General features: G+C 42.1%; 1 protein-coding gene across 3 annotated transcripts in view; it reads right to left on the bottom strand.

The window, feature by feature from the left end:
• BEGAIN (brain enriched guanylate kinase associated) overlaps positions 1-24,396 on the bottom strand; it is a 173,737-nt gene that overhangs the window by 68,574 nt on the left and 80,767 nt on the right. For all 3 annotated transcript variants that reach the window (XM_045012435.1, XM_045012436.1, XM_045012437.1), the window contains one exon: positions 17,870-17,936. In XM_045012435.1, the coding sequence (XP_044868370.1) occupies positions 17,870-17,936 (67 nt within the window). The remainder of the gene's footprint in view (positions 1-17,869; positions 17,937-24,396) is intronic.

Here is a 24,396-nt window from a genome sequence, read left to right as displayed (position 1 = left end):
TGCTGCTTCCAGGAGTCATGCGGGGCCACGGCATGTGCGGAGTGGGGCAAGCCCCAGACCCCGTTCCCTAGCTGAAGCTTGAGGGCCAGATTAAAAGAGCTGATGGGCTGGATGTGGCCTGTGGGCTGTAGTTTACCACCCCTGGTCTATGTCCTTAAGAAAGAGAAACAAATGGCTGTGTACATGGGCTTTCAATAACCATTGTATCAGGGAACCATACTGTAGCTTGAAAATGTTACTAGGATGATCTCACGTGTAAACATTGGTAACTTCTTATGCAAAAGAGAATGCTAGCAATTTCAACAGAATTGCTCTCTGGAGGCCACTTTTCTAAACCCTTTCACGACGGGTCAGTGCACTCCCCATTGCATAGGAATAAATCTGTATTTAAGCATGCAAATGAGGTAAATGCAAGTGCAAATACGTACTTCTCCATATAATTTGCACAGCTCATCTGATACATGTAGCTTTAAAAATCTGTTTTCCTTAATATTATACAGCAGCACGGAGTTATCAAACTAATTGTCCAAATCTGTGTTCACAGGGGCGGCTCTAGGCATTTTGCCACCCCAAGCACATCAGGCAGGCTGCCTTCGGCGGTGTGCCTGCGGGAGGTCCGCCAAAGCCGTGGGACCAGCGGACCCTCTGCAGGCAAGCCACCAAAGGCAGCCTGCCTGCCGCCCTCACGGCAACCAGCAGAGCGCACCCCGTGGCTTGCCGCCCCAAGCACGCGCTTGGCGTGCTGGTGCCTGGAGCTGCCCCTCTGTGTTCATTAGAGATAGTTTCAAGCTACAAAGTTGGAATTCTGATCTAGATTCAAAACCCCATGGAGAATGAGGATGTTCAGGTGTACCATACTTGAAAATCTTTATTAATAGTAAGAGGACATGGATGGAGTAGATTTGCTACCAGTTCACTTTCTATATCCCTAACACATACGTTAAAACTATTTTGCAACATAGGGATGTGGAAACAAAGAAGGAAGTAATGCCTTAAATCTGAATTATTGACCCAATCTCATTGTGGGACAGGGTGAGTGAGATAATCTCTTATTGGACCAGCATCTGTTCATGAGAGAGACTAGCTGCGAGCTCAAAATCTTGTCTCTCTCACCAACAGTCACTTGTTCAATAAAAGTGATTACCTCACCCACCTTGTCTCTAATATCCTGGGACCGAAACAGCTACAACAACACTGCATACAACAATCTAATTGTGTCCATCAGAGTTAAATTATAAATGACCTTGGGTACAATCTGATTTATGTTCTCTATATCTAAACAATACAGCATTATTTAAAGGTAACTTGGGAGGGTCTTAGTGATTTATCTAAGGCTTTGGATCTCATGCTCTGACACTTTAGTGGAAGAATCACTTGCTCTTTACTTCATATTTAACTACATACTAGAAAAGGTCTCATAAAGGTTTGTTTCCTTGACTACCAAATGTCACAGACTCAAAAGTTAATTTGCATGGTGCATGGTTAAAAAAATTGTGTATAATTAATAACATAGCACAGAAAGAAATGTTGTTAGAGAAGTGCTAAGATGAAGCTTGTTAAGCAAGGAGCTTGAATAATTTTGGGTCACTGTTTGTTTGTCTTTGCTCTGTAGAGAAGTAGTGGTGTTAGTGTTCAGTATTTTTCCCGTAGGGTGCAAGCCTGCTTGTATTGAAGTCAATAGGAGCTTTGCCATTTGGAAGTAGGATCTGGTCCATGTAGTTTAGTTCAGTTACAGAGAAATAATCCTAACTTAATCAGGGAAATAGAAATAAAACATTTCATGTTAGGTCAGGTCTGCTTGAATTGAAATACTTTGTTTTGTCACCTCAAGCCATCCAGAGTTTGGGTGTGCAAGACAAAGTAGGCCCTGTACCCTGTTTTCTCTACTTCCAGTTATCTCCAACTCCTGGAGCAGGCAGCCAGGGATGGATAAGAGGGGGCAGACCCAATATGCTAGCCAACACAACTGAGCAAGTAACAGGGTGTCCTAATTTGCTACTGCTATAGGTCAGCAACAAATTACTTAACCCTTCCCTCTGCAACAAAGGAACGTGAGAGAAGTATCTGAGCCTCTGAGTGGTATCTCTGAAGCACAAAGCCTCCCAAAACTATTCTTGTGGTGAAGCAGCTTACATGCCACCACTTGCTCAGAACTGTTGCTAAAGACACAATCTAGCCCTAAGTAAAGATATGTGGAAAGATGATGTGGAACAAGCAGCAATTAAATGGTGCAAAATAAGGAAACAAATGTGTGCACCCACTGAAAGTTCACTGGAGGTTTATTTATTGTGTTTTTGCTACACTCTTCTGTTTTTCCCAGTCCTAGATTAAGTCTGTAGCATTCTGTTAAAAGTTCCTTTCCTGTTTATAACTGTTTTGACCTGTTCTCACAGGGCTATTTCTCTGCAGAACTAGCTGTTTCCAGCTTTAGTCATGTTTATAACTGGATGTAATTAGTTCTATTTTCTATCCTACATAATTTTTTATACCACACGTATCCCTGTAGCATCTGGGCGCCTTCCAATAGTGCATTAAGCAACCGGACTACACATCTGTCATGTCTCTCTCCTATCTTTATTGGCCAACTTCTGTTTGGTGAAAGACAAGGTTGCCTCTCTCACCAACAGAAGCTGGTCCAATATTACCTCACCCATCTTGACTCATGTCCTGAGACCCACCCAGTGACAAAAGTATTGCAAACACCTTTCTTGTCTCCTCCTCTTTCCAGAAGGAGAAGAATGTGTCTTATTTTGATTTTTCTTTTTTTGCGTGTAAAATATACCTATTGCCATGTGCTTATAGTACAGAAAGGTCAAATTGCCTAACCTTTCCTTTAGCCACACCATCCAGATAAAACCATACATATAGTCTTCATCTGACATACCTTCCCACCATTGTTACTCTGCTTGAAGAAAGACACACCCTAATTTTCATCTTATTAGTAAGAGTCTTTTCTTGAACCAGCTGGTCTACCTCCTGTTCTATGCTGCCACTGCTGCTAATTACAAGCAAATTTTGTTAATTTCATTTTAATCTCCCTGCATATCAGTGAATTTAAATGAACAGCTTGGATTCCTAGGGTACACCAGTGCTGGGTAGTAATGTACTAAATGAATTTTAGCTGGAGGGACAAGAGATGGTGCTGATTTGTGATAATCCCCTTGTGTCAATTTAATAACATCTTCCGAGAATGTTACAAGACACTGGCTTGAAAGAAGAAATATTTGTTTCCTGTAAAAGAGGCAAGTAACTAAGTCTATAGGGAACAGAGAGGATGCTGCTGGAGACAGTCACTGTAATAATAAAACTGACAAATGTCATAATAATGATTCTATATACGATTCTGAGTGTACAGGATTCAATTATTAGAGATCCAATATTCAAGCTAACCTTTCTCCCTCTCTTTTATTATGTGCGCCCCTCCGAATCATTATCATCTTCCTATCTCGACTAATTTCATACTCCCTCCTGTGCAGTCAAAATTACATTGTTTTGAACTCTGTAGCTGCTGGGCTGTCTGTTTCTGTGAGGTGTTTCTTCCTTCACTGAAAAATAGATTTTTGGAAACAATTGGTAGAAATCACTTCTAGAGATGGGGAACCGGAGTAAATGGATCCCATTCAGTCCATTCAGGTATGTTCTTTGTGAGGCTATGACAAAAACTGCCTTTCAATTTTTCATCTCTATTAAAAAAAATAGGGATAAAACTAGTGGAAAGCTGTCTCATCTCCAACTATGCCTGTCCTCTATCAATATCCTAGAGGCTATGTGGGCCAGTAGATAAGGCACTGGACTGGGACTCAGGACACATGGCTTATATTCCCAGTTCTGCCACTGGATTGCTGGGTGACCTTGGTCAAGTCACTTCACCTTCCTGAGTCTTAGTTCTCACATTTGTAAAAAACTGGGTTGCTGATTCTTGTCTTCCTTTGTGAAACATTTGAGATGACAAGTGCTACATTAGAACTAGGTATTATTCTTCTTAGGTTTTATTCTGGGATGAGGTGCACAAACACTTGCTGAGAGCCAATCTCCTCCTAGTCAAGAACAATGGGCAAACATCCATACTCAGGGATTTCTCTGAGCTCTAGGAGGGGTCAGCAGCTGCCCATTCAGTTGGTTATGATTCTTCAGCAGAGGCTGATTCTGGATGGTCACAAGGGGCAAAAACACCTTTGCCTCCAGAACTCTCACTCCTGAAATCCCACAAGACTCCATTCGCTCCCCCATAGAATTCAATGTGTACGTCAAACTGCTGGACATGGTGACTGTAAGACACCAAAGTCTTTAACATCAGCTATATTCATGTGGCAGCCATCACTTTAAGTGTAATGAATGAAAATGGCACCTGGATGATGAGTAGCTGGCTGAAGATAAAGGTAGGTAAGACACAGGTGATCCTAGCAGGAAGAGGAAACATAGTATCACTTTCACTAAAGAGTATTTGCCCCCTTTCCTTTATCAAAATGTTATGCAACCTAGAGGTCTTCCTGGACTCCTGACTAATAATGGATTCACAAATAGTGATAATGGACCAAGGTCTGTGTTTTTAAAGGCGCGTAAGCGTGTTAGATGCCTAACCTCCTATTTCATGGGATTTGGGCACATGCTTCTTATATACTCTTATGCTTTTTTTGGAAATTCCAGCTGAAATTACTTTCCACCTGCTGGCCAGGAGACAGATTCTGTATTCTGACATAGACAGACATGGCCGTGGAAATTCAGGTACCAGGATGAAACGGATGACTTGAAAACTTAGTAAACAGGGACATATCCTGGGATACTTAAAAACAACTGTTACTAGAATATTCCCTGAAAATTAGAACCGCCTGGTCATTTTACCTGAAAGCAGAGAGAGTCCAAAACCCAGGCAAATGCTTAGTAAATATAAAGCAATCACAAACTGGAAATAGAAACCAGGAGACATGCAGCATGCTGGAAAGCAAGGAGGGCCTGCGCTGTAATCAACGTTACAAAAAGGAAATTGAAAGTGAGATGTCTTCTGTCACCATACAAAACAGAGTGATGAGAGAGGTTCTGTACATCCTCAGGCTGTCAGAAGTAGTGAAAGATTTCCTACTGGGGATGGGGAGAGGAAGAAAAGTTCTGACTTTGGGAGAAAGGAAGGAGATTTTAGAAACAGCCTCCCATTGTATTATTTTCAGCCACTGAGTCAGAACCAGCAAGTGCTGCAATATGAAATGGACATACGGGGTCAATCCATCTATGCCATTACAAGTGAAAAACTAACTCCTGTACACACACACACAGAATGGAAAATATAAGAACATAAGAACATAAGAAAGGCCGTACCGGGTCAGACCAAAGGTCCATCTAGCCCAGTATCTGTCTACCGACAGTGGCCAATGCCAGGTGCCCCAGAGGGAGTGAACCTAACAGGCAATGATCAAGTGATCTCTCTCCTGCCATCCATCTCCATCCTCTGACGAACAGAGGCTAGGGACACCATTCTTACCCATCCTGGCTAATAGCCATTTATGGACTTAGCCACCATGAATTTATCCAGTCCTCTTTTAAAGATTGTTATAGTCCTAGCCTTCACAACCTCCTCAGGTAAGGAGTTCCACAAGTTGACTGTGCGCTGCGTGAAGAAGAACTTCCTTTTATTTGTTTTAAACCTGCTGCCTATTAATTTCATTTGGTGACCCCTAGTTCTTGTATTATGGGAATAAGTAAATAACTTTTCCTTATCCACTTTCTCAACATCACTCATGATTTTATATATCTCTATCATGTCCCCCCTTAGTCTTCTCTTTTCCAAGCTGAAGAGTCCTAGCCTCTTTAATCTTTCCTTGTATGGGACCCTCTCTAAACCCCTAATCATTTTAGTTGCCCTTTTCTGAACCTTTTCTAGTGCTAGAATATCTTTTTTGAGGTGAGGAGACCACATCTGTACACAGTATTCGAGATGTGGGCGTACCATGGATTTATATAAGGGCAATAATATATTCTCAGTCTTATTCTCTATCCCCTTTTTAATGATTCCTAACATCCTGTTTGCTTTTTTGACCGCCTCTGCGCACTGCGTGGACATCTTCAGAGAACTATCCACGATGACGCCAAGATCTTTTTCCTTACTCGTTGTAGCTAAATTAGCCCCCATCATGTTGTATGTATAGTTGGGGTTATTTTTTCCAATGTGCATTACTTTACATTTATCCACATTAAATTTCATTTGCCATTTTGTTGCCCAATCACTTAGTTTTGTGAGATCTTTTTGAAGTTCTTCACAATCTGCTTTGGTCTTAACTATCTTGAGCAGTTTAGTATCATCTGCAAACTTTGCCACCTCACTGTTTACCCCTTTCTCCAGATCATTTATGAATAAATTGAATAGGATTGGTCCGAGGACTGACCCTTGGGGAACACCACTAGTTACCCCTCTCCATTCTGAGAATTTACCATTAATTCCTACCCTTTGTTCCCTGTCTTTTAACCAGTTCTCAATCCATGAAAGGACCTTCCCTTTTATCCCATGACAGCTTAATTTACGTAAGAGCCTTTGGTGAGGGACCTTGTCAAAGGCTTTCTGGAAATCTAAGTACACTATGTCCACCGGATCCCCCTTGTCCACATGTTTGTTGACCCCTTCAAAGAACTCTAATAGATTAGTAAGACACGATTTCCCTTTACAGAAACCATGTTGACTATTGCTCAAGAGTTTATGTTTTTCTATGTGTCTGACAATTTTATTCTTTACTATTGTTTCAACTAATTTGCCCGGTACCGACGTTAGACTTACCAGTCTGTAATTGCCAGGATCACCCCTAGAGCCCTTTTTAAATATTGGCGTTACATTAGCTAACTTCCAGTCATTGGGTACCGAAGCCGATTTAAAGGACAGGTTACAAACCTTAGTTAATAGTTCCGCAACTTCACATTTGAGTTCTTTCAGAACTCTTGGGTGAATGCCATCTGGTCCCGGTGACTTGTTAATGTTGAGTTTATCAATTAATTCCAAAACCTCCTCTAGTGACACTTCAATCTGTGACAGTTCCTCAGATTTGTCACCTACAAAAGCCAGCTCAGGTTTGGGAATCTCCCTAACATCCTCAGCCGTGAAGACTGAAGCAAAGAATCCATTTAGTTTCTCCGCAATGACTTTATCGTCTTTAAGCGCTCCTTTTGTATTTTCATCGTCAAGGGGCCCCACTGGTTGTTTAGCAGGCTTCCTGCTTCTGATGTACTTAAAAAACATTTTGTTATTACCTTTGGAGTTTTTGGCTAGCCGTTCTTCAAACTCCTCTTTGGCTTTTCTTATTACACTCTTGCACTTAAGTTGGCAGTGTTTGTGCTCCTTTCTATTTGCCTCACTAGGATTTGACTTCCACTTTTTAAAGGAAGTCTTTTTATCTCTCACTGCTTCTTTTACTTTAAAAAGGAAGTCTTTTTATCTCTCACTGCTTCTTTTAATATGAGTCTGTGCCTGCTCAAGTCATGCGCACAGAACAGCTGATGTATATGCAAGTCGCAGATTTGTGCATGGATATGCATCTACATCTCCACAAGTGCATGCAGCTTGGGCCTGGGTAATTCGTGTAAGCAAAAAGTGCACTTGCAATTTTGGGCCTGGGCTTTTAAAAGTTTGGTCTTGAGTGTATTCATCTTTGGCAACAGTTGAACACTTTGTCATGCTGGTGAGGTTACTGAAATGGATTTGGATAGAGAAAAATTGAATGCAGGGTGAATTTATGGGGGGAAGAAGGTGTGTGTGAGTGAGTGATAGATATGGGTTTGGGGAGTAAAGAAAAGCGATTCTAAGATAAAAAGGAAAGGTCTTAAAACATCTAAGAAATTAGATTTTTCAATAGTTATTTTTATAAATTACATGACATTTAGAGTAATTTCTTCCCCAAAAGAAGATTTTTAGGAAGTTTTCTTGGCTTCAGGAAACCACACTTTCTCTGGATTCTGCCTTGACTGACTATCCCTCTAAATGTCTCTGAAAATTCACAGCTGTCCTCACTGAATATAAGAAAACGAGCCTGTCAGGTAGAGCTGACTCTAAATTTCCTTGTCTTTGGGATGCAAATCCCTTAAAATATATTTAGGTCACCTCCATTTCACTTTCATGGGGCATTCAGCAAAAAGAAAAAACGCAAGTGCTTCTTAGTGAAGAAAAAAATGAGGTGCTCTAAATCACTCCAACTGCTCAAAGTCACCTTCAAAGTCGTCATTCTTTATGCAGGAACAAGATCACATGCTGGGTTTTCAGAGTCCTTAGGTATAAGTCAGAAATAGCCTGACATTTCCTCCTTGTATCCATCTTCCACATTTTTTATTTAAATACTAATGGCTGATTGAGAGCTGTCATGGGAAAATTAGGCACAGATTTTTATTCTAAAGTCAATGCCTTGGCTCACCCAGAGAGACAAGGTGGGTGAGGTAATATCCTTTTATTGGTTTATTGTATTAGTTCAAGCAGTTTGTTAGACGTTTATGCAAAAACTGAGGTTTCCAACCAGGTTCACCAACCCTTCCCCTGACTCTTCAGTTCCATTGCCCCGACCTCTAACAAGTTGAGCTGTTTTGGAGATTCTCTGGCAATTCTCAAAAACTGGGGTATGGGGGGAGGGTCATTTCAGGTCAAATGATATGTTGAATGCTTTATTTTCGACCATTTTGATTTAGTTTTTAAAAACTAAAAGGATATTTTGAAACAAATTGATTTGAACTGAAAATTGAAACGCTTTATTTTAAAAATGTCAACTTTTTTATTTTTTCTAACTTCAGTTTTTATCCCCCACTGAAACAATTCTGTGAAACCAGAGCTGTAACTAGGCATTTTGGTGCTCTGGATGAACAAGTATATTTGGTCCCCTACTGGTTTTTTGAGTTAGGATATTATAGAGTAATGATAATGCAGTTATTTTTGCGTATTGGTACAATAGGTAGACAATAAAAGCAACTTTAAGATTCTTTTAGATGCCACATTCATTTTCATACAATCCTATAACATGCCTATAGCATCCTATATAACAAGGGTAGGCAACCTATGGCACGCATGCCAAAGGCGGCACATGAGCTGATTTTCAGTGGCACTCACACTGCCCGGGTCCTGGCCACTGGTCCAGGGGGGCTCTGCATTTTAATTTAATTTTAAATTAAGCTTCTTAAACATTTTAAAAACCTTATTTACTTTACATACAACAATAGTTTAGTTATATATTATAGACTTATAGAAAGAGACCTTCTAAAAATATTAAAATGTATGACGGGCACGCGAAACCTTAAATTAGAGTGAATAAATGAAGACTCGGCACACCATGTCTGAAAGGTTGCCGACCCCTACTATATAACCTGTAAGTAAACTCATTGAGGTACTAAAACCAACATGGACTGAAAATAATCATAACAAAAATATGGATACTGCAATGACTTAATAGCATAAAACCTATTCAGAAAGACAAAAAGTTGCATTTCTGTTTATTAAAGAAGGGATACTGGTGGTTTTCCATCACCCCCGCACTGAGACTATGGCTATAATAAACAGCCACCTCTCTCAATGACACAGTGGAGAATAAAAGGAGCCCACGAGTAAACAAAGAATGCATTTACCATAGAGGTGGATTATCTAGCAATTGAGTTATCACCATAGCATCTGACTCTGTATAAGCAGAAGCCATCCTTTCTCTGGCCTTTATATGATGGAGACAGCCATTTTAGGGCCGGGGGAGGTTATAAGATTTGTTTTTTGCCTTTTGCATTGTGATTTTATTTTTCTAAGATGAGTATTGATTGTTTGCTTCCTAGTACCACATTATGGTTGGTTTATACCTGATCATTTCTCCTGCTGAATCCTGCCAAGCAAATTGTGATGATGCCCCTTTTAATTATAGCAGCATGGCTTGTTTGTATAAGGCCAGTGAGGGAAGTATCATTCAGTTGAGAAAGCTATGTTGTGACAGTTGATAAGAGGCATCACACATCCTGCATCTTGGCAGGGGGTTAGAGTAGATGACCCTTGCGATACCTTCTAACCCTATGGCTCTATGACATTTGACTTCTGGCCAGGTGAGGCCCCTCACACCAAACTGTGGGGACAGAAGATAGTATATAGCTGTGATGATTGTGAAATCAGATTATGCTGGGCCTCAGTGTGAGCAATGCCAAAGCTATGGTTATAATGAGTAGATGGACATATCACCAAGGTGACGGCCCCGGCCTCATAGAGAATGGTGTCAGGAACAGACTGGCTGGGTCACAGCCCAGAATGCTACAAGCATCGGTCACAGTGGACATGTTTCTTCACTAGTGCATATCTCACCAGCAGCCCCAATCCAGATTTGCACCCAATGCAGATTTCCCTATTGGTCTCTTCCTCTGTACAGTCAATAGCCTGTATTTTTATCTGTCTGGGCACAACTGAAAATTGTCCGTAGCCCAAAAGTAGAGACTTTCTAAAAGAAAAGCCAAGATGTGTTCAGCATCCTGGGCCAGGCTGCCCTGAAGGTGTCAAGTCCCTGATGTGTGAGTGCACCTTGCTGGCCAGGGAATGGAGCATCATAACAATGGGTCAGAGGGAGGCTCCTTATTCTGGTCTCTGTAATAACGATTGAATCAGGCTGGGGCAGCAACAGGTAAGGGTAGGTCACAGTAACAGGAAAACAAGGCTCCAGGAGGGAGCAGGGCATGTTTTAACCCTTCTGAGGGTTGACTAAAAAGGCCTGTTTTACTTGTGCAGTGTTTACTTTCTTTGTTTCTACTGTTGCTTCCCCCTAACTGCAAATCATAAGCAGCCCAGGACGTCTTCATTTTTCTTGACTGAACGTTTTCTCCTAAGCAAGGAAGTCCCTCTATCCTCCCTCCCCACTTTTGCCAAGCGGGCAGGTGGCTCATCTCATCAGGGTAACTGTTACCCTCTCTGCCCCATCCTGTGCTGGAGCTTTGTCCTCTGCCACCATCTGGCGGCACCTCACTCCTGGATGAACCCTGGCTCCTAACCCCCGCAATTTTATTCCTCAGCCCGTCCCCTGCTTCTGCCTCCAGTGGTTTGACCTTCCCCCCAGATGTTACTGCGCAATGAGCATGCTCAGTAGGAGCCAAGCAGCACTCAGTGCCCTGCCCGCCTCCCACCCCGCCCAGGATCCTAGTGCCTCGGGGCCTGATGCAGCCGGGATCATTGGGCCTGCAATCCTGCAGGCAGAGGAGGTGCTGAGCATCCTGGGCTCCAGCCAGACGCTGCTAGGCCCAATCCTATGGGGGGCCCTGATGCTGCTGGGCCTGATCCTGCGGGCTGCTCCATTTTGCGCCCCCAGTGGCTCTGTGCCCTGGTCAGCTGCCCCGCTCACCTTGCCCTAGTTACGGCCCTGTGTGAAACTGACACTAATTCACGAAATGCTTCAGAATCACTGAATCTGCTTTTTTGACACAAAACTTCTTCCAACCATTTTTGCCTAACAAGCCCCGTTTCTTTTCAGTGATATCTCCATGACAGAGTCACCTACCCTTGAGCTTTGGACATTGCTAAACTGTAGTCATATTTCATTCATCTGAAGGTTTCCCCTGTTGGAGATGTTGGCGAATGCATTATGGGCATGACACTAGATAAGCCCCAGAACATGCAAGATTTGAATAAAGCAGTGTCTGGAAGCCCAGAGCCTGCAAGATGTGCTCTGCTCCTCACTCATAGACAGAAAGCAGAATAACAATCAGTGGAGTGCTCAAGTCTCTTAACACATTTTGTGGCCTGACACTCATTTATACTGATCTGTCTTTACAGTGGGTATAAATGTAACTTCTCTCTATTTTACATTGCAAGAGTGGCCATAATATAAATGAGAATCAAGTCCTCATGGCATACTAGTACCTGAAAGCCTGTGCTGTTGCCTGGGAGTAATTTGTAAAGTCATGTGGATACAACCCCTCCCCCAAAATGGCTGAGAACTTAAAAATTGGACAGTAGCAGACTGCAGCTCCCAGTGATGTTTGAATCTGGTGATATTCTAAACAAAAAGCTCTCAGGCATGCTTGTAGCTGTCATCAGTGCTTCACACTGATTCAACAGATATTGTAGGCCTCAGGGTGATGTTTAGGATTATTTCATGTTCTGTGTGGATAGTTGTGTTGAGGTGTGGAGGGTGTGTGTGTGTGCTGGGAGATTTGTGTTGATTTGTGGAGCTGGCAGGTAGACCACGTAATCCACCTGTGCAATTTCCTTCATACAACCAATGAAATTGTTGCATGCAAATTTGCTGTAAATTAAGGGTGGTGGTTGGCTGAGTTTCCTCTGATATCCCGATGTATGGCATAGATAGATACATGCCTTGCTATAGCTGTATTCCACACAGGTGTAATTTGTGAAGTCAAAATGGTGAAGAACTTAAAAAGTGGACAATAAAGACTGCAAATCCCAATTATTTGAACCTCGTGATATTCTGAACAAAAAGAGCTCTCAACCATACGTGTAGCTGCTTCCATTGCTTCACCCTGACTCAACAGACATTCTAGGCTTCAGAGTGACCTTCCTGGAATCTTTTTATATAGATAGTGAATTTCATCCTGAACACATAAAGAATTTAACTAACTTTATGGACTTCACACAGAAATAGAGCCAGCTCTGGGAGTGGAACATGGCAACAATTTAACAGTCCCAAGCATCTCTACACAACAGTTTGGGAAAGAATGTAAAGGAGAATATTGTAAACAGTTAAAATTAGAGGAGGGAGTTAAGTAGGCAGAAAATAATTACCTAAGGTCAAACTGTATTATGCACTCCAATGTTATTAATAAAAATACACCCTGTGGTTTTTTACATTGTATTTTTTATCAGTCAGATCCTTGGAAAGTGGTGCAATCGCTTTATTGAAAAAGCTTGCAGCTCAGATGACTTGATGGCCACGAAATAGACAGAAGTATCCAGACCAGATCTAGGGGAAAGCAGGATTTTTAAATTGAATGGCAACTCTGCCTCCCTGCTTTGCAAATGACAACGGCAACAGCTCAGCGTCGCACAATGTCTCAGTGAAGCAAAGGTCTAATACTATCATGGCCACAAAATATAGCCTTTATTTAGCTGGCTGGCAGCTGGGTATTTGGGAAGAAAGAGTGAAACATTTCTTTGACAGGTTGTTGAAAAAAAACACTGGTGGCTGTTCGGAGCAGCTGGAGGTTTAGAATGTTGGAAGTAGTCCTGGGAGAGATGGACTATTGGGCAAAGGGATGATGTGAGGTCATCGGTGTCAGCTCAATGGGTCACCCACAGAAAAAAAAAGTGGGTGCTCAGCACCCACCAGCTACAGCTGTTTGGCGGCACCCCAATTAGCTGATTGCTGGCATCCCTGATCAGTTGCTTGCCGGCTTGGGGAGGAGCTTGGGAGAGGGTGGAGAGCAGCAAGTGGCAAGTAGGCAGGTCTTGTGGGAGGGGCAGAGTGGGGGTGGGAAGACAAGGCCTCGGGGGAGGGGGCGGATTGGGGGTGGGAAGATGCGGAGCAAGGGTGGGGCTGGGGAAGGGGTGAAGTGGAGGCCTTGGGGCAGATTAGGGGTGGAGCACCCCTGAGGAAAAATAAAAGTCGGCGCCTATTGTGTGAAGTGGTCAAAGGTGCATGATAAATTTTTCAAACTGTCAGTTAATTTATCCCATACATCCCCAGTTCACCACATAACTCTGCAATGACGTGGCTATCACCTCCACAATCCACATACTGCGTGTGTACATAAGTACATCTTAGACCAGTGATGGGTTCAAATTCTGACATCTTGTAACCCTGTAGAGCTAGAAACAGCCTTATATCACTGTGCAGTCCCAACTTTCAGTAAGAACCAGCTATAGCTTCTAGTTAAGGCGTCACCTTAAAATTGTGACATTTTTATTTACAGAAAAGCTAGTTTAGGTTATTTTTTGAGATTATGGCTTCCTCTGTGCACCTGGACTCATGGAGCCGATTTTCTTTGGCATCTAGCGGAATTTTCACAGGCCCCTATCTCCATCTTTAGGTGCCTAAAAATCTTTTGAAAATCTGGCCCATGGTAAACAAGGCACCAGGCTTTATATATAGTGATACACCCCCCCTCCAATTCTGAAATCTCTTGAACATTGTATTGTAAAGTAGTTTTTCTCTAACATATGGGGCTTGGGATGGTATAAAGGTTTTATCACCATTAATTTGGGATGATCTGTATAATCTACAATCACTGCCATTCATGTATGGCAAGGTCATGCCAAGCCAATATTTTACTCGGACTAACTTCAGGGGAAATTAGTGAATGTTGGTAATATTGGAACTAGAGGAGATATAGTCTTTAATTAAATAGCATGTGACAATCACAACACAACACTGCAGGGTTCCGCATGTTTCTTGCCTTCCTCTTAATGAAAAAGAGTCCAGAATTATGATGCTTAATTCTTTACAAAGATTGTTTGTATTTTACTTCTCTACAGGTTGATTCTGACAGTAGCATGCAAATCACCAAATCCAGATCTTGACTATGCTAAGAACAGGCGTTTGTAGCAGCAGAATCCGTAGTTCTCGGTCTGTTAGCCTCTGGTGTAACATGAATTTAGTATGGCAGTACTTATTTACACTACCTAACATTGATTTTTATCTGACTAAGGATCGCATGTTTCAACCTTTAGCCACGTTCACAGGGGCAGCTCTAGCGATTTCGCCGCCCCAAGCAGGATGCTCCACCCCCAGCCGCGCGCGGGACCAGCGGACGCGCCGCAGGCATGCCTGCGGGAGGTCCACCGGAGCCGCCTGCCGCCCCTGCCTGGAGCCGCCCCTGCACATTCAGCAGGGATACTGTGGATTACATTTTGTTTTTGGACTTTCAGTTGGGCAACAATACTTGGCTAGAGTCACAAGGTTATTTTAAAAAGTTTTTTAAAATGTTTTATAGGTCGGTATTTAAAAGCAGGCACAGGTTAGGGGAAAAACAATTGATACACAAAGAAAAATCTCAGTTTTTTTCTATTACTGGAACTAATTTTTACGTCACTTTCAACAGTAGGCCCAAGAGGATTTAAAATGCCAGATTTCTCCAAAATAGGGCAGTTACTAGATTTGGGTTTTTTTGCCTTGTCCACCTAATATTTTTCTTTTCAATTTTTTTGGGGCGGGAGGGTAGAGGCAAAAACAGCAAACTTAGGCCCCAATCCTGCACCAGCCCAGAAGCATTCAGAGCCCTTTGTCTGAGCAGAGCTCCTTAAATTCAATGGGACTCCACCTGCGCTGTTGTAGGACTAGGACTGTAAAAGTATTGCTGCTGCTCCCCAACCCCCTCCCTGTTCATTCCATTTGGATGTGTTAGCTGTTCAGCATCCAAATACGAACCAAAATATATAGGCAAAGGGAAAGCAGAGCTTGCATGAGTTTGGGTTTGTTTTTTGCCTATTTTTTAAGTTTATTGGGATTTCTATAAAATATAAAACAGCACCATCCAGAGGCTTTAAATGCTTTTGAAATACAGTGAAACACAAACTGACCTAGACAACAAAAATTAATCCTGCTGCTTCTCCAATGCAGAAAGTGGGGAGAGAAAGAGACTTCTTTTCAGAGTAGCAGCCGTATTTGTCTGTATCCGCAAAAAGAACAGGAGTACTTGTGGCACCTTTGAGACTAACAAATTTATTTCAGCATAAGCTTTCGTGGGCTACAGCCGACTTCATCGGCCTCTGTGATCCTAGCCCACAATAATAGCCAGCTCAGCTTTTAATTCACCCCACTCTTCCCAAAACTTTGGGCCATTTGAGTCAAGAATGGCACACTATCTGCTACACTCCTCCTCCTTGTTTTTATTAGTTTCCATTTGATTTTGTTTGTTTTTGCCAAAAGGTTCCCCGTCTCAATGTTCCAGAAGACAAAGCAACTCTGAGATTAAGTGTTCCATAAAGCCTTGGAGATCCTCTTCAGTTCCTGTGAATCAGTCTTCATTTCCTCTTGTGCTGGTAGGAATAAAGAAAGGTGAGGTTCTCCACTGGGACCGTGTCCTGTTCCACTCATGCGAGATTCTCTTCTCATGCTTTAAAGCACAGACTCTGTTGTGGGTCTGGGAGCTCTTGTTTATTCCAAAGTATTTGGTATGACCTAGAAAACTGTTGCTTTCTATAGTGCCTGGCGTTACCTCTTTCTTTTTGTTTGCCAATTGGAATTTCGAAGCGTTATTATTTAGTTGCATTGTGGTTGCAACGACAACGTGCTAGGTGCTGTCCGAACATAGATGGAGACACAATCCCTGTCCCAAGGATCTTACAATAAAAGAAGAAATGAGCATATGAAGGGTGGGGAGACAGGGATATAATCAGATAGATATAACTTAAACAAATCTGCTCACTGTCTCCATCATTTCCCCTCACTTTATCAATTGTTTGCCAGTTACTAATGTACTGATGTTTTATTAACTATAGACCACATCTTGCATCCTTTATTTGCACCAAATTCCTGGGATACGAATGGATCCATGGATATTTGGAGCCTGGAGGAGAAATCTTCAGATTTAATGTTCAGTTTCTAATTTCCTGTTTAGGGCCTGGGGGGCTCTAAATTATGCGTTCCTGGATTCCCTCCCTATTCCACCCTCCAATGTCTAACAACCCATTTCCTGTCCTCCCCTTTTTCTAAACCTAGAAATTCCCCCATCTTCATCAGACACATTGCCAAGCCCAGTTTGTCTTGCACAGCTCCAGTCTGCCTCTCCATTCAAATGTTATATGCTATTCTGTGCAATATGCCCCAGGCTCTGCACTAGCATCCTTAAGGGGCTGTGTCAGCGGTAAGTATGTCTGTGCATGCACGAGGGATTGTTAAAGGACCAGAAAGGAAGGTGAGTTGGGAATGGATGGTTACAGGGTCAAAGTGAGCAGGGCCGGCTCCAGGGTTTTTGCCGCCCCAAGCAGCAAAAAAAAAAAAAAAAAAAAGCTGCGATAGTGATCGGCACCTGCTCCACTTTCTTCTTCGGCAGCAATTCAGCTGAGGGACCCACCGCTGAATTGCCGCCGAAGAACCCGCCATGCTGCCCCTTCCCCTTGGCCGCCCCAAGCACCTGCTTGCTGAGCTGGTACCTGGAGCCAGCCCTGAAAGTGAGGATGTGAAGGGTCCAGGAAGGGTAAAGACCTGAAGACCTTTTGAGATTCAGGCACTGCAACAGAATTCCTCACAACACAATGTTTACAATTGTTGTTCCATGCATATCCCTCCTCAACATCGCACCCAAATTTCTCTTTAAAAACTTCCTAAAAATGAATATTATGTTAAAAATGCATTGACAAATAAGCATCACCACTAATAAAAGTACAGAGTATTTTTACAGCTCCAAGCAGAGTGTGATTGTATGTTCATGTGGTTCATTCATAATGTTCATAAACTCAGAGGCCCATACCTGGTGCAATAATTTCTCCCCCTCTTAGTTACTAACTGGCCTATGGCAGTAGGATCAACGTTGACACAGAAATGAATATACTGAGACTGACTGATAGTTATGACAGGATATGAAAAGACTCTCCAAGCTCAATTAAGTCACTTAATAAAGCTGAATGAATGTACCAGAGAGCCATGAAACATTTTTCAGTTTGGTAATTTTGGATTGCCTCATTTGAATCTTTTCTTAATTAAAACCTAAATATTACAAACCCAAGGAAAAAGAAATTAGCCAAATTAACCAGAATTCTTTTAAAGCCAAGATTGTCCAGCCAGATCATCAACTGATATAAATTGACATATCTTTGTTGAAGTCAATAGAACTATGCAGATATATGCCAGCTACGGGGCTGGCTCATTACATTGATAAAGTCATACTCCCTGGTTTAGTATCCCCCTGTGTACAGCACAAGCTTAATCATACCAGTTATGCAGCCATTTGTCCTGTAGCTTAAGAACCATAAAAATATATTTAAATTAAAAAAAAAACTTACCATCCTGTAAAGTTTATCTTCCAAGTCCTGATTAATTCTTTGTAAGGCTAGGTAATTATTTTGTATCCTAAAACAAAGATGATATAATATAATTAGAAGTGTTTACATATTTCTTTTTATTTGTATTTTTGCACCTCAGCATAAACTTGGGCTTCCATTAATATTAAAGTATATTTACTTTTCACTTCTGCTGCCTATCAATGGTTAGGAGTTTAAAGCCCAAGGCTTTAGCAATATATTTACCATCCACTTCCTGAGAAAACCACTTTGTCATATTTGCTTACTATAGTTAGAGGCAAATTGTGCCAGAAGCCCTGAATCCACAAGAGCCAGCGCCATTCCAGGACATTGGTATGCATGGAGAACCAGGATGTGGGAACCTTTACAGAGGGTATCCTGTGCACCATGTTCAGGACCTGTATCCTGTGCACCATGTTCAGGAATTATGGTGGTAGAGCTGAGGGGAGAGGCATGATCTGCAGATCATCAAGTGCATGGATTCACTAACCAAGCCCTCAAGTTAAGGGGTGAGGCTACTGTCGTTCTGAGATTGCAAGTACAGCCACATAAAGTCATCACTGAATGTCTTAGGAGAATTCCTTCTCCTGCTAGACCACAGGAATCCATGCCCTAGCACACCCAACACATTGTCTTGGGCTTGGTGCAGGGAACAAAATTTTGCCTTCAAAAGGATGGATAGACATTTATTTTTAACATAATGGGACTTGGGTGGGACATAGGAAACAGAAGCTTCCTATTTATACACGCTCAAGAAAGTTTGTCAGCTTCTCCAGGCTGTCCTGCTAGTAACCATAGTATTCTAGGAGAAAAGTTGCCTAGAATCGGCTCTGTCAGAAACATCAGCCATTAGTATAACAATAATAACTGTGCCTCATTTTTCCATATCCTAAAGGATGGTGGTGCCCTATTACACATGTGCATAACAGCCCATCAGTATGCACTTCTGTATGCAGGTACGGGCCATTGGCAACTTAATATTCAGGTTTGAAAAGTTTATCTAAATGCCTCTCAAATCTCTGCATTGGACATCTCATGGGAATAGACCTAAGGCCTTCTTCACTATGATGTCCTAGGCAATGGACTCTGCTAATAGTGAACTTGGATATAATGAACAACTGGGCCTAGGCTGAGAAGTTTGAATCTGAATTCAGCCTAGAACCATGGTTTTGGTTTGACCAATTATAGAGAGAGCCTTGAAATGAAAAGCCTTGAAAAGCCTTGAAATGAGGACTGAACTATGGATTCAAACTGCCTCAGAATTGGGTGAGGGGATGGTCAGGCTGATTTACAATGAAATAGAGTGGCATTTCAGACCTATTTCCACTGATTTGTGCTGTAAAGATTTTCCTTCCAATTATATGGCAAAATTCCCCATTTAGAGACTGCACTAGCAGATCCTAATTGCGGGACTGTGCTTTCCCTATGTACCCAGAATTCTTTTGGGGTTGCAGGGTAGGGAGAATGGAATCTAGCTGTTAAGATCTGTCAGGCAGATCTGTGAGGAAAATGTTTGCCCCTAGTAAAGCTGTGGAAAAAGGAGGACTTCTCTATGGGGGAAATTCCCACTGTGAAAGGGGGTAGGGGTGGGGTCAGATTAAGGCCCTTAAGCCTTATTTTGAGAGCCTAAAGATGACTAAAGTGCTGTACAGACCTTCTGTTGGCCCACTACACAGAGGTGAACTTCACCCTAGAGGAGGGATCTGTGGTAATGCTGTCTGCCAAGGGGACGACCAAACTGGTGAGAAAGCGTGTACAACGAGCCCTTGTACAGGACTAGAGGTCAGTTCATGAAATCACCAGCTGAACTGATTACATCTCCTGATGTCATTATTACAAATTTCTAGGTGATTAAATGGCTTGGTTGGAGTTCACCGATCTCTTTATCTTCTCTGTTCCTATCACATGCACCAATTCATATTAAGCCTCTATATAGATGTCTGCTTCTGCAACCACTAAACAGGCTTTCACTGTTAGCCAGATTCAACATGACAAAGAAAAGTCTGAAGCTGTATTACACCCTATCACCTTCCTCCCGAAAAAGCAATAGGAGAGCGAGAGAGAGAGCAAACACTATAGGTATATCTGTATAGCAAAGAAACGTGCCAGCCGACTTGGACTTGGACTGTGGGGCTGTTGCACTGCTGTGTAGACTTCCGGGTTCAGGCTGGAGCCCAAGCTCTGGGACTCTCCCCCTCTGCTGGGTCCTAGAGCCCGGGCTCCATCCCAAGCCCAGAAATCTACACAGCAATGAAACAGCTCAGCAGTCCAAGCCTGAGTCCGCTGACATGGGCCAACGATGGGTTTTTCTTTACTGTGTAGACATACCCATCTGAGCCTCCCTGTCTACGCCCTTAAGAAAGCTGCAGGCATAGAACATGACCTAATGCTTCTCTAACTCGTTAATTATCTATGCTATTCAGATGAGGGCATGCCATGGAGAGTAGCTGGTCTCCCTGGCTTTGCTCCTAATCCAGCACAGGCCTGATTCTGCACTCTTTTGCTATTGACTTCAAAGAGCACAGGATCAATCCCCATTAACACAACTCTTCCTGTGACACATAATTGTCTCCTGTGGGCTGTAATATTTTGGTCTAATTTTAGTTGTTGGGCTTAGTGTGGATGTTGGGTAGCGTTGGTGGCCTGTGATATACAGGAGGTCAGCATAGGGCCTGGTCTACACTAGGAATTGACACTTCTGAGCGATGCACTTAAACCAACCTAACCCCCCGGGGTAGGCAGTGTTAGGTCGACGGAAGAATTCTCCCACTGACCGAGCTACTGCCTCTTGGGGAGGTGGATTACTTACACTGACGGGAGGGTTTCTCCCGTTGGTGTAGAATCTTCACTGGAGCGCTACAGTGGCACTGCTGTGGTGGCACCACTGTGCTGCAGTAGCGGTTTCTGTGTAGACAAGCCCTAGATGATCTGGTGGTCCCTTCTAATATTAAACTCTTCACTCTGACAGTGCCCCCACTCTATGGGTGCAGCAGGAATGTGTCATTGGCCATTGTTCCCTGCTCCTCCTACTCTAACTCCCTACTCCATTTCCATCCAGGTTTGCTCTATCCACAAGAGTTAGTGGACTGTAGCATGTAAACCCTCGTTCTCTGAAGTACTCCTTTTCAAATCAAATTTTTAGAAAATTAACAAAACTCACTAAACAAGAGCCAAAACTCAACAAAACGGTGACAGCTGAGGTGTTTAATGCCTATTTTGCTTTAGTCTTCACTAAAAAGGTAAACTGTGACTAGATATTTAACACAATTAGTGTTAATAACAAGGTGGAAGGCACACAAGCCAAAACAGGGAAAGAACAGGTTAAAGAATACTTAGATAAGGGAGATGTATTCGAGTCAACCGGACCTGATGAAATTCACCCAAGAGTACTTAAAGGAACTAGCTGAAACAATTTCAGAACCATTAGTGACTATCTTTGAAAACTCATGGAGGATGGGTGAAGTCCCTGAGGACTGGAAAAAGGTACTTAAAAAGGGGACCCAAGAGCATCTGGAGAAGTATAGAGCAGTCAGCCTAACTTAGATACCTGACAAGATACTGGAACGAATTATTAAACAATCATTTTGTCAACACCTAGAGGATCATAGGGTTATAAATAAAAGCCAACATGGGTTTGACAAGAACAAATCATACAAAACCAGTTTAATTTCCTTCTTTTGCAGGATTACTGGAGAATGGATGGGAGAAAGCAAGAGATGATACATTTTGATTTTAGTAAGACTTTTGACAGTCCCACATGAATTTCTCATAAGCAAATAAGGGAAATGTGGTTTAGATAAAATTACTATAAGGTAGGTGCATAACTGGTTGAAAGACCAGAGTAATTATCAATAGTTTGCTAGCAAACTGTGGGGGACAGGGAGCGGGCTTGCAGAAGTCTGTCCTTGGTCTGGTACTAGTCAATATTTTTACTCATGACTTGGATAATGGAGTGGAGATTATGCTTATAAAATCTGTGGAAGACACCAAGCTGGAAGGGGTTTCAAGCACTTTGTAGGACAGGATTAGAATTCAAAAGAACCAATGAGAACTTAGAGAACTAGTCTGAAATCAACAAGATGAAATTGAATAAGGTGCAGAATACTGCACTTAGGAAGGACAAATCAAATGTGCACCTACAAAAAGGGGGAATGATTGGCTAGGCAGTAGTGCTGCTAAAAAGTATCTGGGATTACAGTGGATCACAAATTGCTTATGAGTGAATATTATGATGCAATTGTGAAAAAAGGCTAATATAATTCTGGGGTATATTAATGGAGTGTTGTATGTAAGACCAGGGAGGTAATTATCTTGCTCTATTTGATACTGGTGAGGTCTCAGCTGGAATACTGTGTCCTGTCCTGGGCACCACGCTTTAGAAAAGATATAGACAAATTGGAGAGAGTCCAGAGGAAGAGATACAAAAACGATAAAAGGTTTAGAAAGCCTGACTGATAAGGAAATGATAAAAACAGTGGACATGTTTAGTCTTGAGAAAAGAAGATGGAGCAAGGGAGTGGGGGGGGGGAACCTAATAACAGTCTTTAAATATGTTCCCTATGTCCACAGAAGGTAGGTCAAGAAGTAATTGGCTTAATCTTCATCAAAGGAGATTTTCCCAATATCTAAGCTAAAACTTTCTATCTATAAGGATAGTTAAATACAGGAATAAGCTTCTAAGGGAGGGTGTGGAATCCCCATCACTGGAGGTTTTTAAGAAGAGGTTAGACAAATATCTGTCAGGGTAGTGTAGGTATATGTGGTCCCACCTCAGTGAAGAGGGCTGGACTAGATGACCTCTCAAGGTCTCTTCCAGCCCTACATTTCTATGAAAACCCCCCACAATATAGAAGGAGCTGAGCTTCAGAAAGTGTTTCTATTGAGAACTGTATGCAAAGGTAATCAAAATAAAGTAGATAAACACACGCACACACAAAACCCAAACTGGAAAAATAAAAGACCCACGGGGCCAAAACAAGTGTCAGTACTGTGAATGGGGAGGGGGGAAATGGACTCAGAAATATATGGAAAAAAGCATTAAAGGTATGAAAGGAAAAGAATATAATAAAATTAAATAAAATCTTTTGGCAATACATTTAAAAATAAAGCAGGAGTGGGGAAAATTAATCTGACCTGCAATGACCAAATGAACAAATGGTAACATAGCCCCACTTGTAGAAAAAGCATTCACCCCGATTGTTTGAATTTTGCAGTGTCTAAGACTTTAAAACTGTAAAATGTCAGCTTTGTAAATTTCAGTGGTAATTGGGTTGACTGAGCTATGAATTGCCTTTTACAAAGAATGAATTATTTGATGTGACACTGTTCATTTATTATGTTTTTGGTGCCTTCTCTGTGTCCTGCAGTAAATTCAAATTGTACGGCACCCTTGTGCTCTGTATGTGTGGGTGTGTGCACCCGTGCAGTGCAACTGCTCATATGTTTCTCAGGGTCTAATAAAAAGAATTCTGATCATCACTACCATTAAATATCTATGTGGTCTAATGTAGCAGAAAATACCTTCCCCTTGCAAGGTAAAATGCAGTCCTGTGCAGATAGCTCATACAAAGCCTATGCACTGAGACCTCAAAAATGAGGGTTAAATGAAGCATAGGCCTTGTGCGGCTGGCCCTCTGCACAGGAGGAAATTCCACCTAGATAGCAGTTCTGCTTTGAAGAGTGACTGTACAAATGGCACCTTCTTCTTCAACAGGTTTGTTCCTTGTCTGTATTCTAAAGTTTTATCTACTTTCTTACAAATATAAGATGCTTTTTTCTCCTACTAGCACTGCAAAGGAGCCAACACAGCTGTGAGGGTCTTGTTCAGGAACCCACTTAAATACATGCTGAAGTCCATCCCTCTATAGTGAAGCACTTAAACACATATGTTTAAGTGGATTTTACTCCTTGTGCATCAACAGAATTCTACTCTAAATTCCAAGCGGAGATGATGGGCTTTGCACAGTTATTACTGAAGGCATAATCTGAGAGTTGTACAGGTGTGGGCGTGGGCCTAATTTGACTAGCAGAACCTTTATTACTGGTGGGGTGCAAAAGAAGGAATGAGTCCAGCTGGGCTCTTTGAGCTCAGTTTGAGTTTTCAGGACTGGTAGTCGAAATGCATGGGTTTGTTTTTACTTTTAAACTGAGCACACTCTTAAACACAACACAGGTTAGATATTGGGAAAAACTTTCTAACTATAAGGATAGTTAAACTCTGGAATAGGCTTTCAAGAGAGGTCACAGAGTTCCCATCATTGGACACTTTTAGAAACAAGTTGGACAAACACCTCTCAGGGATGGTCAAGGTTTCGTTGGTCTTGCTATGGCACAAGGAGCTGGTGATATGATATGCAAATCATTGCGAGGCACACGGAACCCCACAATGCCATTTCAGCCACTTTTCAAAGCAGAACTATGGTTTAAGGGTGGGAATTTCAAAATTGCTCAGCATTGGCCAAACTCAGCTCCTTCTGATGTCAATGAAAGTTTTACCATTGAATTCAGTG

Source organism: Mauremys mutica, chromosome 4 (assembly GCF_020497125.1).
Source record: "Mauremys mutica isolate MM-2020 ecotype Southern chromosome 4, ASM2049712v1, whole genome shotgun sequence".
Classification (NCBI taxonomy): Eukaryota; Metazoa; Chordata; order Testudines; family Geoemydidae; genus Mauremys; species Mauremys mutica.
This window is presented reverse-complemented; position numbering and strand designations above follow the sequence as displayed.